The 13,931-nt window shown below is 46.1% G+C and overlaps 1 protein-coding gene across 11 annotated transcripts in view; it reads right to left on the reverse strand.

Annotated features, from left to right (window-relative positions):
• ADGRL1 (adhesion G protein-coupled receptor L1) overlaps positions 1-13,931 on the reverse strand; it is a 138,824-nt gene that overhangs the window by 21,205 nt on the left and 103,688 nt on the right. For all 11 annotated transcript variants that reach the window (XR_014522865.1, XM_083490768.1, XM_083490773.1 and 8 more), the window contains 11 exons: positions 11,358-12,158; positions 9,339-9,653; positions 8,746-8,849; positions 8,446-8,631; positions 7,151-7,189; positions 5,730-5,913; positions 2,890-3,012; positions 2,547-2,752; positions 2,068-2,238; positions 1,445-1,654; positions 636-856 (listed from right to left, as the gene is read on the reverse strand). Coding sequence is in view for 10 of the 11 variants with exons in the window: in XM_083490768.1 (XP_083346894.1) it covers positions 636-856; positions 1,445-1,654; positions 2,068-2,238; positions 2,547-2,752; positions 2,890-3,012; positions 5,730-5,913; positions 7,151-7,189; positions 8,446-8,631; positions 8,746-8,849; positions 9,339-9,653; positions 11,358-12,158 (2,560 nt within the window). In the remaining variant the exon portion in view is untranslated. The remainder of the gene's footprint in view (positions 1-635; positions 857-1,444; positions 1,655-2,067; positions 2,239-2,546; positions 2,753-2,889; positions 3,013-5,729; positions 5,914-7,150; positions 7,190-8,445; positions 8,632-8,745; positions 8,850-9,338; positions 9,654-11,357; positions 12,159-13,931) is intronic.

Consider the following 13,931-nt stretch of genomic DNA (forward strand, 5'->3'; position numbering starts at 1 on the left):
TGTGCTGTCAAAACCTTGCCTGTTCTCTGCTCATTCTTCTGTCCTGCCCCTCTGTCATAACATCCATTAAAGGTCTTCTCATCCCGTATCTTTCAAGTCACCCAAACCCACCTCTAATCTTGTTTTGCCAGTTCTGTTGCCAACCTTTTCAGGCTCATGGGCAAATTTGGGTTTCTGAGCAAGTGCTGGGGGCACCATCCCCTCTGGCCACATCTCTCCTCACTCCCTTGGTTCAGCCTGCCCTGCCTCCCCCAAGAGAGAGAGAGGAAGTCTGGGGAAGTCAGCTATAGTAGAAAATATAAGCCTGAAAAAGAGCATAGAACTAAAAGAGGAAGGGGGGAGACTGTCACTCTTCCAACTTCCTACTATGTACTTTTCAAGAGAGAAAGTACATAGTATCAAGGGGCAGGGCAGCTCAGAACCTTCATGGGTGTCAGGGGAAGATTGCCAGGGTGTCCCTAAGTGTCACATTGGCAACCTCTACTGTGGCGCTCCTCCTCCCACCGTTAAGCGTAGAGTTATGTGTGCAGTGTACTAGCCTCTCCCCCCATCCCCCAGTTATGCCTCAACCTCCTGTTTTTACCATTGCCATGCACCCTCCACTAGCCTCTCCCTTTGGCCTTCCATGTACTCACGCTTTCTCGGTGCCATAACTGCGGTAGTCAATGGCGGCAGCAATACCCACTACCAGGGCAGGGAAGCAATAGCCCCCCAAGTAGTAGTACTTCTTGCGGGAGTATTCGCTTTCAAAAACCTCAACCAGCATGAGGTAAAGGTGGATGGCTTCCAGGCACATCCAAGAGAATGCTGCCAGGAAGAAGTAGTGCAGCAGCCCTGCAAAGATGGGGCAGGCAATCTGGGATGGAAGGGGAGAGACAGAAAAAATCCCATCAGCACAATGCCTCTTTTTGTAATGCATTATTGAATTAATTAAACAGCACACAATATTTTTTTTTAAGGCAGTGATGATTGGAAAAGGTGCTGCACTTTTAAAAATTGTGTAGTAACCACAAGGGGAAAATGCCCACCCTTGTACCCTGCAAACACACACAATTTCATCCCTGGGTCTGCAGTACCTCCTCATGACAACTGGACATGCCTGTGACAGCTGGCTGTTCCCGGCAGCAGTGGTGACTTAAGCAGAGGAGAACAATTGTGTTAACTGTCCACTTTCCAGGTGCTGCTTCTGTCACGAACAAGCACATGCCCATGCCTGGTAAACTGAGTCTGTTCTAGAGTGAGCTGAAACTTCCTGCAGATATCCCATTCCTGTTACCCCCTCCCCTCTGTGGCTGCACTGACTTGGCAAAGTCAAATGTTCCCCAGTGGGATCTCCATCCTGTCCTATTGTACCACATGCCCCTTGGTGACTCTCAACTCCCTCCATGCAGAGGAATATGCCGTGGTGATTTTGGTGTTGCTCTGAGGGGAGATTGTCACGCACCTCATACTGTGTCTTATCAATGCCGATGAGAAAGAGGAGTTCAGTGATGAAGAGGTTTATGCAGAGGTTCTTGTGGATGGTGTTGCGGTCAGTCTGCAGCCCACGCAGGAAGCAGAAAGTGGAGATGCAAATGGCCAAGCAGACCAGGGAAATCACAATGCCCACCCATGTGATGACAGACAACAGCAGCCCATTGATGCGGCCCTGGTACTGAAAGGAAAAGCGGAATGAGGCTGGATGTGCACAGCTTTCCTCTCCTGTTATATACGCTCCCCTGTTGTAGAGTTGAAATTTTAGCTGGTATACTGGTAGCACTTAATTTACCGTCCTCTGCCAATGGACTGTCTCCATCTAATAAACTGCCACCCTCCAAGTAACTGTTAATCCAGTGCATCTTTATTACGAACAGGGAAAGAACCAACTCCCAGTGTTTCATGTAAGAATAATGACCACCCTGATTTTCTGGGTTACCCATATGGACAAGAAGATACTGGGTGCATAATGAACTGGAAGGGGGACCTTGACAGTGGCTGGGGATGGTGGCAGAAAACCAGTTCTCTCTGCCCCCCAACCATTCTGGAGCATCTTCCCTCAGCCCCCATCAGTGGGAATGATATTCTTACAATTTCACGGTGTGCCATGAGCACAGCAAAGTTGGTGAGATGGCTGCATGCACAGGTGGTGTGGGTCGTGTTGGTCTCCACCAGCCGACAGCCCTGCGTGGACCAGTAACCCATCATGGAGCGCTCTGAGTAGTTCCAGAAAGAGCAATTGGCATTGAAGTGGTTCTTTTCCTATATGGAAAAAAATATGCCTGTAAGAATCGTCAATTACATGGGGTGAAGCCAGAGCAGTAGAGGGGCCCTAGGCTTTGAGAAGTTGGGATACAGGCAAATGGTTCATTCTGGAGAGAATGGGAGTGAAGTGGCACATAATCAAAACATCAGCGTCAATGCATGTACAAAGCATAGTGTTTCCAATGTTGGGCATATGTGTGCAGAAATAGGACACAGACCACCAAGTGCCATAGTGGGGCATGCCCTAGGATGTGCCAAAAATGGGGGAATGAGCACACTGGTTCCAGATGTCACGCAAGTCTCACCTCCAGGTGGGAGAGGGTAAAGATGACGGGGTCCATCAGGAAGACGCGGCTAGATTCCTTGTTGATGGAGGCAGCAATAACTTGTGAGTTGACAACAAGCGAGGGGCTAATTGAACCAACCTCACTACCCAGCTTGATGGTGGCATTCTCAGTAGAGAGGAAAAACCCCAAATTTTTGTAGAGAATGAAGACAACCTTGACCACCCCTGAAGAGAGAAGAAAGGGAATCAGGGCCATGATATTGCAGCACAAAAAGAGGCAGATGTAGTTCTCATCACATCAGAGAAAAGGTCTTTGAGATCCTGGCGTCCCTCTCCCTCCCCGAATTTCGTTCCCCGCTCACCATTACGACTGTTTTGCTTGATAGTGTTGGCTGACAGTTGGATGGAATTCTTGGTGGTATATTCATGTGGGAAAACAATATCTGGCACTTGCCCCTCTGTATTCAACACTGACACCTCCAGCACTGCAATGAGGAGAAAGAGCGAGATGAATACAAGCAGGAAACATAGGCACAATATTCAGAACAATTTTTAATTATCCTCTTTTTAATTTGATTCCCCGCCCCATAAGTGGAGCGTATACTTTTCACATGTTACCTCATCTCTGGACTACCTGAGCAGCCATGGAGCGAGCCTGTTTCAAATTATACATCTGTCCTCGAAATGCTCTGTGGACACCAAATTTCCATCCCTATTTTGTGGCTGCTAACACTATATTTGGCGATAGTTTTTGTTTTGTTTTGCCCACATCTCTATGGTGAAGTAATGTGCTAAATGCAAAAATTCTGTGCAGGCATCTGTACCACTCCTGCCTGTTTCTTCCTTTGATTTGTTATTTCCACTCACTTATGAATTGCTGTTCTCTTTCTTTGTCTAAATAGCCTGAGCTATTTTGGAATTTTATTGCTTGCACTGCTGCTCTGGGGTCACTTAATCCAAGCAGCAGTGACATACAAGAGAGGATTTTCAGAAGACTAGGCTTTAATGTTTTGTTTTAAGAGCTTTGGGTTAGGTTTCCTACCAGAAATGAAAGTCCCCCCCCCCCCAGAAGATGCTTGAGAAAGCTGTCAGTTTATAGTGCTGAAGAACATGACTACTAGAATTGTCTGCACAAAAGAGAATTAGCTTGCACAACCATAATTGTCCAGATTCTTTGACAGTTCTGACCAAGCTAGTAACACCTGGTAGAATGCTCACTTGTAATAAAATGGTTTGGATGATGCTGTTGAAAGGTTTGGCAATAGTTGTACTAATGGATTCTATCTCATTAGTGGTTATCCAAGGCATAAAACATGGGTGGGTTTTTCCTCCTTCAATAGTGCAGGCTAACATGCTTAATTGGTTCCCTGATGTAATTTTATAGTTTTTGCCTCAGCCTTACCTTCTGCCATAAGCAGTTCCTTCTTCTTGTGCAAGAGCCAAACAATTTAGAGTGAACATCAACAGATACTGACATGTATTATTAAGCAGTACAGTGCCTGTCGGTATGTGGGACTTTCAGTGTGTGCACAGTCATAGAAGAGAGCTGCATTGGAAATCCAGCAGGAACAAGAGATCCACACAAGACCGGTGCTTATATAAATGTGTGCAAGGAAATGCACTAGGAATTTAGCGGGTGGAGGGCGGAGAGGGCATCCATCTCTCCCTCCTCGTATTACTCGCCCTTTTGCCCACCTGCTCTATCCCTTTTTGCCTCCCCTAATTCCAGCCTTCTCTTCCCTCCATGTGCTCCTCCTGCCCTTTTTTTCTCTACTTGCTTCAGCACCTCAAACTGCACCTCTTCACTCTGCTGCCCAGGAGAACTGTCTTCAGTGTAGCACTAGGGTTGGATTTCTTCAGTGAGGCTCTGCCATCTTGAAGGTTCTCCAGGTACAACAGTATGGTTTGGTGTTGTCACAGCAGGCAAAGAGAAAGGATTGGGAATATATGGCTCTCCAGATGTTATTGGACTCCAGCTTCAATCATCTGTGGCCACCACAGCCAGCAGCCAGGGATGATGGGAGTTGTAGTCTAACAATATTTGGAGAGCCACGACTTTCCTATTGTTGGTTTAGACACTCTGCCTCCCCAAACTCACACAGGTTTCAAGGCAATGCATTTTCAACTGCTTTCCCACTCGAAGCTAGTTCCTGGGTTGGGGTGCAGAGACAATGCATCTTCAATACAATGCCTCTTTCCATCCCCTGAAAGCTCGTGCTTGCAATATAGGCATATCTTGGAGATATTGCAGGTTCGTTTCCACGCCACCAAAATAAAGTGAATCACACAATTTTTTTTGTTTCATTTCCCAGTGTATATAAAAGTTATGTTTACACTATACTGTAGTCTATTAAGCCAGGCCCCCCCACCTTGCTTCACAGGCAAGAGGGGAAGAACCCAGCTCCAGTTCTAGCCAGCTCTACTCCTGTGGCCAGAAGTGGCAGGGGGCTTCCTTCCCCTGGAAGTGGCCAGGCTTCCACATCGTTTTAAGAAGCAATGTCTACAAAACGCAGTATATATCTTGGTCACTCTACAGCACAACAAAGTGATGGAACCCAGGGAACTGGATCTATTATGTTATGATTGTTATTTCTATACCACTTTCCAATTCTCATCAGCTTCTCATCATAACAATCTAGTCAAGTAGGTTGGCTGAAGTTGACTTGTTTGAGTAAGCTTCATGTCCAAAGAACCACTTTTCACAAGATAAATTTCTCTTAAAGACATTGCTTTCGCAAGGGAAATGGTGTGTGCACCCTGCATATACATTGTCCTGAGTAACTAATGCACACATACCTCTTACTGGACATATAGGAACTCATAAGGAATCAGAATCTGTGCAACTTTCTAAATGGCAGCAATGTTTAGGTAAGAAATTTGTCCAATGCACTACACAACAGATTTCCATGGTACATTTGCATGGTAGCAGTAGACGTGCTTTAAGGACAATCCCAGTGCTTATAAATAAGGGCTTTTCCCATACTTAAATGACAGCTCTTCCCTTTACTACCAGTATTTGATATTTCTTCCTCTCTACATTTAGAAGGCTCAGGCACTGTGTCTGCTCCCATTCAATGCAAAATTTTGAAGCAAAATGTTGGGGTCTCTGAGTAGGGATAACAGCCTCTCCTTGCCCCCCATCCCCTCTATTCCTTTCCTCCCCCTTTAGTTCTTCTGTATGAGCCCAGCATCAAAGACTTACCCACATTAGTCTTGGCAGTGACAAAACGGGCTGGCTCTTTGACATTGTCAGCCAGTAGGAAGGCTCCCTCCTCCAGGATGTCAAGGAGCATTGTGGCTGTGTGCACTTGCTCTGTGGCATTCATGTCCTTCCATGACTCTAGAGCTTCAGGTCGCAGCAGGTTGTCCACCGTCTCCACCACAGCCTAGAATGACATAGAGCTCTGAGAGAGGATGGAAGCACCCCCCCCTTCCTCTAGCTTCCCATTGTATAATAAACCAGCTACAGATGCCTCCTCTCACGGAGAGAAAACATTCATGTGTCTTTGTGTGGTGGCATTGCTGTCACCACCTGACAATTCTTTCCAGGCTGCTTTGAGTATAATTTTACAAGTAGTATTGGGATTTTTTAAAAAAATAATAATTGTGCATGAACCACGTATTTGTTACTCCTTTGTTGTATAGGAATTAGACATTCTCCCTCCAAGCAGCCCTTCCATTGTAAGGGGGTATGGTATTTTCCAAATATTCCATAGCTGGGGAAAAGCAATTCTTCCCCTGAACAGCACAGGCATTGCAACCAACTGCCTTTGGTAATGCAGTTATGTGTATTGCACAGGCAGCTACTAGAAATTGCCTTTGTTGAGCTCAATGATGAGCAGAACAATCCCATATCTAAATGTCTATGCCATTTGTAACTGTTTTAGGTTGCTTTTCTCCCTTCACATTTTAGAGTCTGAACACTTCTCCATTGTATTATTTCTTCACTAGAGCATGTATTTATCGCCCATGTGCCCACAGAAATGCCCTGTCATTTCGTGCTTTTCCTTTTTAAAATGTAGCTGAATTTATTATGTACTTGATGACTATTTAGGGAAGTTATGGAAAACAGAGTTGTCTTTATGTGGTGTTCTTAGAGTAAAATAAAAAATAAATATTATTTTGTTATATTCTTTGAATCTATGTGTTTTCTCTTCCTCCCCCGCCTCCAGTTATGGAATGGGCATCTGTCATGATTTTTATAGGAAGGTGGAGGTGGGTTTTCCCAGAGAAAATGTTAGGACCAAAAAATAAAAAAATGCTCAGACACAGAACTTTAAAGTGCAGACCTGTGCCTAATAATGCAGTCTGGATGAGTCCATACTCTAAAATGGCCCTATGTTGTGACAGCTCCCATGCTGATGCATTAAAAAGGCCCAGATTGGGCCCATTTCCATTGAGGTCCTGCCCCATTTGTGTTTGGGGAGTTTCCACTGGTTAATACCAGCCCACCCATCATCTGGACAGGGGCTCTGGGACATGCCTTGCCCATGGGGACAGCTCTGCTCCACTCAAGCATGTTTGACTGGGGACCTGGATTGCTCTGTGATATTCAAAACTGAGAAAAACTTTGTTTCTTGGGTAGCAGCTCCTATCTGGGTTTCAACCACAGGACACACTCACCTTAATATAGTCCTTACATGTCCTTTCTCTCTTGTGCATCTGCAGGGGGATACATCCATGCCCAAAGTGAGCAATGGTTCAGGTGGACAAAGAGAGAGAAAATGATTAGAACGTAATTTCTGCAAGAAGGGTCCACAGGGATAGGTTCAATGGGGATCTTAAGCACATTTGCTCTGGCCATGAAGTCACTCATCAACAGGCAGAGATAATGAAGGCATATCCTGAATGAAAGTGTAGATCCAAAGCAACACCTTATTGGACATTTAGATAAGATTTATTTACATTTGCTAGAAAGACTGTTTGAGTGGCTGTACAGCAGCAGCATTTGGTGGACTGCACCTCAAAAGTAGCCATTTTCAGCGTAAGCTGAATAGTCTCACATCAGACTATTTATTAAGAAGTGGGTATAGGGAACTTTGTTATTAGGATTGCATCACACAGCATAAAATAGGGCAAGGATGTGCAACAGGTAGATCGTGATCTACCGGTAGATCATTGGACGTCTGTGGCAGATAACTGGCTCCCCCTAAAGAAGCTCAACAACTTTGACCTGAACCCCCCAAAAGGGGGTAGATCACTGCCAGTTTTTAACTCTGTGAGTAGATTGCAGTCTCTTGGGAGTTGGCGACCCCTGAAATAGGGCATCCATTACAGAACTAGAATCTTTCACTAAAGATCAAAGATCTCAGCTTTCATTTCTAGCTCCCATGGTTATTGTAAAACCTGGATGCAGGTTCATCGTTTCTAGCTCCAACCCTTCACTCTCGGTGGCATCCTTCTGCCTCAACATGCATTGCTCCCAAGGCCTATAAGCACCAATCTTCCTTTACCACTCCTTGTCCCCCAACACCATGTTGCCATCTTTTTTCCTATTGGACTCTTGCACTTTTAAAAGCTGTGCAACAAGCAGAAATCCAACCAGTGACACCTTCACCATGCAAAAAGCTTTACTTGATGAATTGCTATCCCCCCTCCCAAGACCAATTTTTTTTGCATGAACTGGGGTCAGGCTCCCTGCCTGCCAGCCCTAAAACCACTGTCTAAGCCAGTGGCTTTCAACCAGTGTGCCGTGACACCCTGGGGTGGTCAGGGATGTCACAGGCAACACTGGCCTCTGCCCCTCTTTTCTTCCCTCCCTCCTCTGATGCCTTCTTGCATCTCTCAAAGTCTTGCACAGTTGTTTGTTGCAGCAGCCCTGACTACAAGCTCCCCAGGCGAATGGTTCCTCTGGGGCTGGCCAGTGGGACTCAAAAAGGTTGAAAACCTCTGATCTAAGCCATTAAACTACTATGCACCTTGTTGTAGTTCTTGCCAGCTGACTCTCTCTCAATGGGGCGCAGCGCTTGAAGTTGTGCATCCAGAATGTCCAGGAGCTGCTCCATTAGTTTGACAGAGGAGCTGACATCTCCGGCGTAGATGGCACCACGCGTATGCCGGGCTAGCTCACTGGCAATATTGGCTGCATTCTCTCCACTCTTGATCTGCCAAAGGAATGCAGACTGGCCTCAGTCAGGTAAAAGGAGCTGTGCATGCATGAAGCCCAAATGTGAACTGTCTGAGTGAAGACCACTGTAATGGGAAGGGGAAAGCAATACCTTCTGTGCCACTTGGTTGACCCAAGGACTTGTGCAGTTGCTGAGATCAGGCCCCCGTGGGTTCCAGTTTCCCTCCGAAGCAAGACACTGGAACGAAGCAATACCTGTGCACAGGAAAGCAGGGGGAGAATTCAGTCAGCTTCCAGCTGCTTGGTTTCCCCCTTCCACCCCCACCCTATCCCAACACTAGACCAGAGATTAAGGGTCTCAGAGAGCAATCATAACCTTAGTAGTGAATGAAGAGCTCTCTTCCTAGACAGTCCAGTTCTCACATCTAACTAATATAGCAAGGAGTACAGAGCAGGGATAAATGGCTTAGTACTGTGGCAATAACAAGATGAGTTCTGTTAGCAGGGGATGGCAGGACCAATTCATCCCACTGAGAATTGCCAGCTCTGAGTTCACATTGCAGAAAGTCGTGTGAACGAATTAAGTCATAGCAACAGTTCAAGCTGTCACACTTTCCTTGAGCTGAGTGCTGTGGGGTCACAGGCAATATCCTGTAAGCCCCATTTGCTCCTTGCACCATTGGCGAGAATACACTCTGCCGGAGTCCCATCTTCTCTAGGACTCAAATGAAGCCAGCTCATTACCTCGTGTGCCCTTAGGGCAAGGCCTTTCGACCAGCATGCCTTGCTGTGTGGCTGGCCACTGGACACGCCGCACCTCCTTGGCCTCGCAGAAGAGCTCTGGAGAGACGTGCTGATTGTTTGCTGGTGGACGCCGGGTGCTGGGCATTATGGCGGTGACTGGGTGAAGCTCTGTACCCTTCTGGTTTATGGCTCCTATGGGGTGGGTGGTGAGGGGCACCTGCCGTGTTGTTGTTGTAGCGGCAGGTGAGACTGTGCTGGTGATGGTGGTGGGACGAACGGTGGTTGTAGTGCTGAGGGGTGTCGAGGTGACAGGGCCTGTGGGTAGAAAGGCAAATAGATTTCCACCCCCATACAAAATATCCCCACAGGTTCAGCCACCACATGCTGCACACACGAGTAAAATTACCTTTTCTTATCTGAGGTAGAAAAACCAAAGAGTTGGATGCACTATAAGGCAGGTTCCTATGCTCTTAGGTAGCACTGGTTTTTGATTTGCATCAAAGCAAAGGTCTCTAACCAGTTAGCTTGACGAGTCCCTACTAAATTCTTCACATCTCTGAAAGTATATATCTGCCAGGTCCTTCCTGAAGGGATGGGACACAATCCTCACTTGCCATTTTAAATGTTAAAAGAAGTATTCATGAGCATGATGCTGAATGACGTTTCCTCAGAACCAAATATTTTTAATTAATCAAATGCTCAATTTCAATGGAATTGTTTCTATCTGGGAAGTTTAGCAAAATTCTGTTTACTCTGAAAGTAATCACCTTTTGTTCTCTTTAACCTGACCAGGATTGGTACCTTGGCCAAACTCTTAAATCTCTGGCGAAAGTGGAAGAAAAGGCAGATGCAGCTTCTCCTAACTATTCCACTCTAGAGCCCTGTTGTGCATACACACTCCAGCATCCGTTGTGCTTCCTGGCACACCTGGAGACCCGTTTGAAGGGGCCAGGCAGCAGGTCTAAGGAGGGGGTGGGTGGCAGGAGCTGTGACTGCCTTTCTCTTGCTACAACCCCAAGTTTAAAGGCAACTTCTGGTGACCAAGGTAAAAGAAGGCTACATTTCGCTCTTCCCCACCCCAACCCTGCAAGTAACCTGTACATGCAAATGTAACCTTATTCAAGTTTAACCGTTAGTGTTGCACAGGCAGCAGCTGTGGAATGGGGGCGAACAGAGAAACAAATTAGCTGCATATTGCACTAAACAAATCTGAATCTGCCACTGCACCTGGGCATGACTGATCTTGAATTTCCTGTATTCAAAATAAGCACAGATTCCCCCCCCCCCTTCAGTCCAGCTTCAAGGAATTAGTTTTCGTAGACCCCAGGCTTCTGCCAAATATTGCACATCAGACAATCCATCTCTGTCAATTTAAACTCCACGTGATGCTAACTGTCAGAATTTCAGGCACACATTAATTCTTTTGGGGTCACAGAGAGTTTGAATTGAACTGAGCAGATTCTCTGATGCTTACTGTACGACTGGAACTAAAAGACCTGCTTGTGGCAAAATGGCAAAAATGAAATATATTTTCAAAAGCCAGCTTTGGGACTGAAGCCTTGCTTTGTAAGATGAACTTGCCATTATATAGTTGGATGTTTCCTGAAATGTGATGGATGGCAGAGAATGGCAGAGATATTGAACAGTAGAAGTTGGGAGAGACAATGGCTCAATAACTTGAGATTGCTCGCCGAGTACCTTCAGAGTGTGTGTTGGTGGTTAGCTCAAGTGAAAATGTATCACTCTTAAGCAGTACATTTGGGATTGCCTATACATAATCTTTAGTATAATGTATATATTTTAAATATACATGTATTTAAGAAGTAATTTCAAATGAATGCTGTAGTTGCAGAAATGTACAATTAAAAATGGGCATTAAGCAAATGAACACGGCTTTTTTTGTCCCCTAATGTATTTGACAACCCAATGGAAAATGGGAGAAGCCAAGGGCCCATGATTTCAAGTCAGTGATGATTTCTCTACCCCACCCCATGTTCAGGTACAAGGATGATGTCTCACCAGTACTTGGGTCAGGTGGGCCAAACTCAAGTGAGTAGCGCAGGACAAAGTAGTTGTTCCACACATAAAGTTGGTTGTCACGGGGGTTGTAGTCAATGGAGGAGATGAACTGGTAGGGGTTTGGGAAGGTCAACGAGATGGGTTCCTCCCGGTTCATATTGGTGTTGAACGCATAGTCAACACGGTTACCAGCTGCTTCACTGTCATCGTCCACGTAAACTGTCCGCACCACATAGAGGACTCCGCACACCATGAAGGCATTGGATGCTGAGCGTTTGTCATAGCCGGTCTCCCACGTGCCCTCAAAGCGTAGCGTGTAAGGATTCAGCTGGCTCACCACTAACCGGCCATTGTTGCCTTCAGTGGCATAGATGACCCAAAGCCCATTTTCATCCACTGCCAGGTCAATGTCAGTCTTGCCACCCCAACGGTAGGGTGAGGTGTCATGGTAGTTGGCTGTGTTGATGACTGTCTCTCCACTCTTAATGCGCGTCCGCAGATCATACTTGATAATGTTGCGTGTCCGCTCCTTGTTGTAGAAGACTGCTCCATCGTATACCACAAAACCTGTGCCGTCAACCCTGTTGGGCAGGCGGTAAGTGGTGGTGTGCCGGGCACCCACATAATCCTCCCACGAGGCATACTCTGTCAGTGTGTCTGTCCGGTATGGGATCCATGGCATGACGTATATTCTGTCTCCAGCTTGCAGAGGGTCCTTGCACCAGGCTCCAGACTGGTGCTCTGATTCATGGGCCGAGGTAGGTTCCAGGATCTTGTGCAGTGTCCCCGGGCAAACGAATACTAGGGAGGGGATGTAAGGGAGGAAAGGGTGATTGGGTAAAAGGGGGGAAATCCAGAAAGAATGTGATAGAGCAAGAGGAAAAAAAAGAAAGAGAAAGAGAAAGAGAGAAGAAAGGATAAATTTGTAAAAGGCTGTTGGCAGGAGAAGTGAAATCCGCGCTGAGTTTTGAGAGCAGCTGCAATCATGAGACTTTTATCTGTTATTGAGCAGAGACGGCTCAGTGACAAGTTAAATAAATACTGGGGGCAGGGGAGCATCAGAGGAAAGAAACAATTTCTCCGGATCAAATTAAAAAGGGAATTTAGGGGTTCCAAACCTTCCCTCCCTTCCTTTTGCTACATTCTCTGGCATTAAGCAGAGGATGTCAGATTGTTTCCCTGCAGAGATCTGAGTGGCAGCATCTGGGAAACCCATGAATCTGAGCAGGAGTGTTGCTGAACTGACAATTCTAGCCCCTACTCTCTGGTTGCATGTTCTGCATCACCTTCTAGAAGTCAACACAGCAACAGTTTAACAGCTTTGGGAAAGCAAATGGCACCAGCTAAACCCTGCATGATCTAAATCAGGTGCTCTACATTGGAGCAAATGGGGTATTACTACCTAATGGTATGGAAATCAAATTTTCAAAAATGAAGGGCTCAGTATGGAGCTGTGAGGCTGTTTGTCCTATGGGATCCATTGAGTAGTGTATGCTTATCTGGTCTGAGGGCCTGGTGGAGCCGAGTATTCTATGAGTCTCTCTAGAGGAGGGACATGTTTGTTGTTTACTCAACTGGACTCCTACAGAGTTTCTGTTCCACTTGATCTAGAAGCAGCTGGGGTTGCTTGTCCTATGGAGCTCCTTTAGAGCTCCTTTAGAGCTCCTTTAAGGCTGGTAAGATGATCCAAAAGCTATCCTGTTCCATGTTCAAAGGGAATTACTGTTTCACTATGGATCAAGGCTAATTTATGCCAGCCGCCATGCAACACTTAAATTCCAGTTGTGTTAGCACTGAGACAGATGGAAATTGGTCCCTATTTTTGCATCTGACTCTTATAGTTCTAATTTCTCTCAGGGATTTCTAATTCAATTTTAGAAACTTAAAGTGTTCTTGAAATAGCTGTTTCAACCCTTCCAACTTTCATGGAATGGATTAGATTATTTTTTTTTTGCAACTTTAGAACTGCTTTGTGGGAGTGCCTTCCCATGGGGAGGGGGTGGAAAAGGTGAGGGGCTTCCAGCCCTAAATTTCCTCTACTGATATCAAAACACTGTTCAGCGGGACGTTGGGGAATGAAAAACAAGCATAAGAAAGATCCAATGTTTGGCCAGTTAAAATCCCCCTGAATATGAAAGATTGGGTGTTTCCTCTTCCTGCTGAAAGAGACTATTTTTCAATCCCTGGGGACAGAGAGCTGTAGATTAGCTGAGGGACTGGATCCCTTCTGAAAAGAAGAACTAAAGGTATTGTAGCAGAAGGATGAAGTAACCAACAGCTTCTGCTTCCCCCATATCCTGAGTGCCACTGGAGCAACTTATCAGCCAGGTTTGATTCACATCAGCAAAGGACATGAGACTAGTGCACATGGCAGGGGGTGGAAGGAGTGATGTGACAGTGGGAGGGAGACCTGGGCAGATGGGAAAGGAAAGCCCTCCCTTCCACCCACAACCACCCAGTTGGCAGCCTGGAATCTTGGGAAAAGCCGGGAGGAAAAAGTTTGAAAGGAAGACAAATCAGGCTAGGCATTCTGCAAGTGTCTGCCTCCGGTTAGCTGGAGCAAGGCTGGGAGAA

Source organism: Podarcis liolepis, assembly GCF_965112155.1.
Source record: "Podarcis liolepis genome assembly, chromosome: 2".
NCBI classification, from domain to species: Eukaryota; Metazoa; Chordata; class Lepidosauria; order Squamata; family Lacertidae; genus Podarcis; species Podarcis liolepis.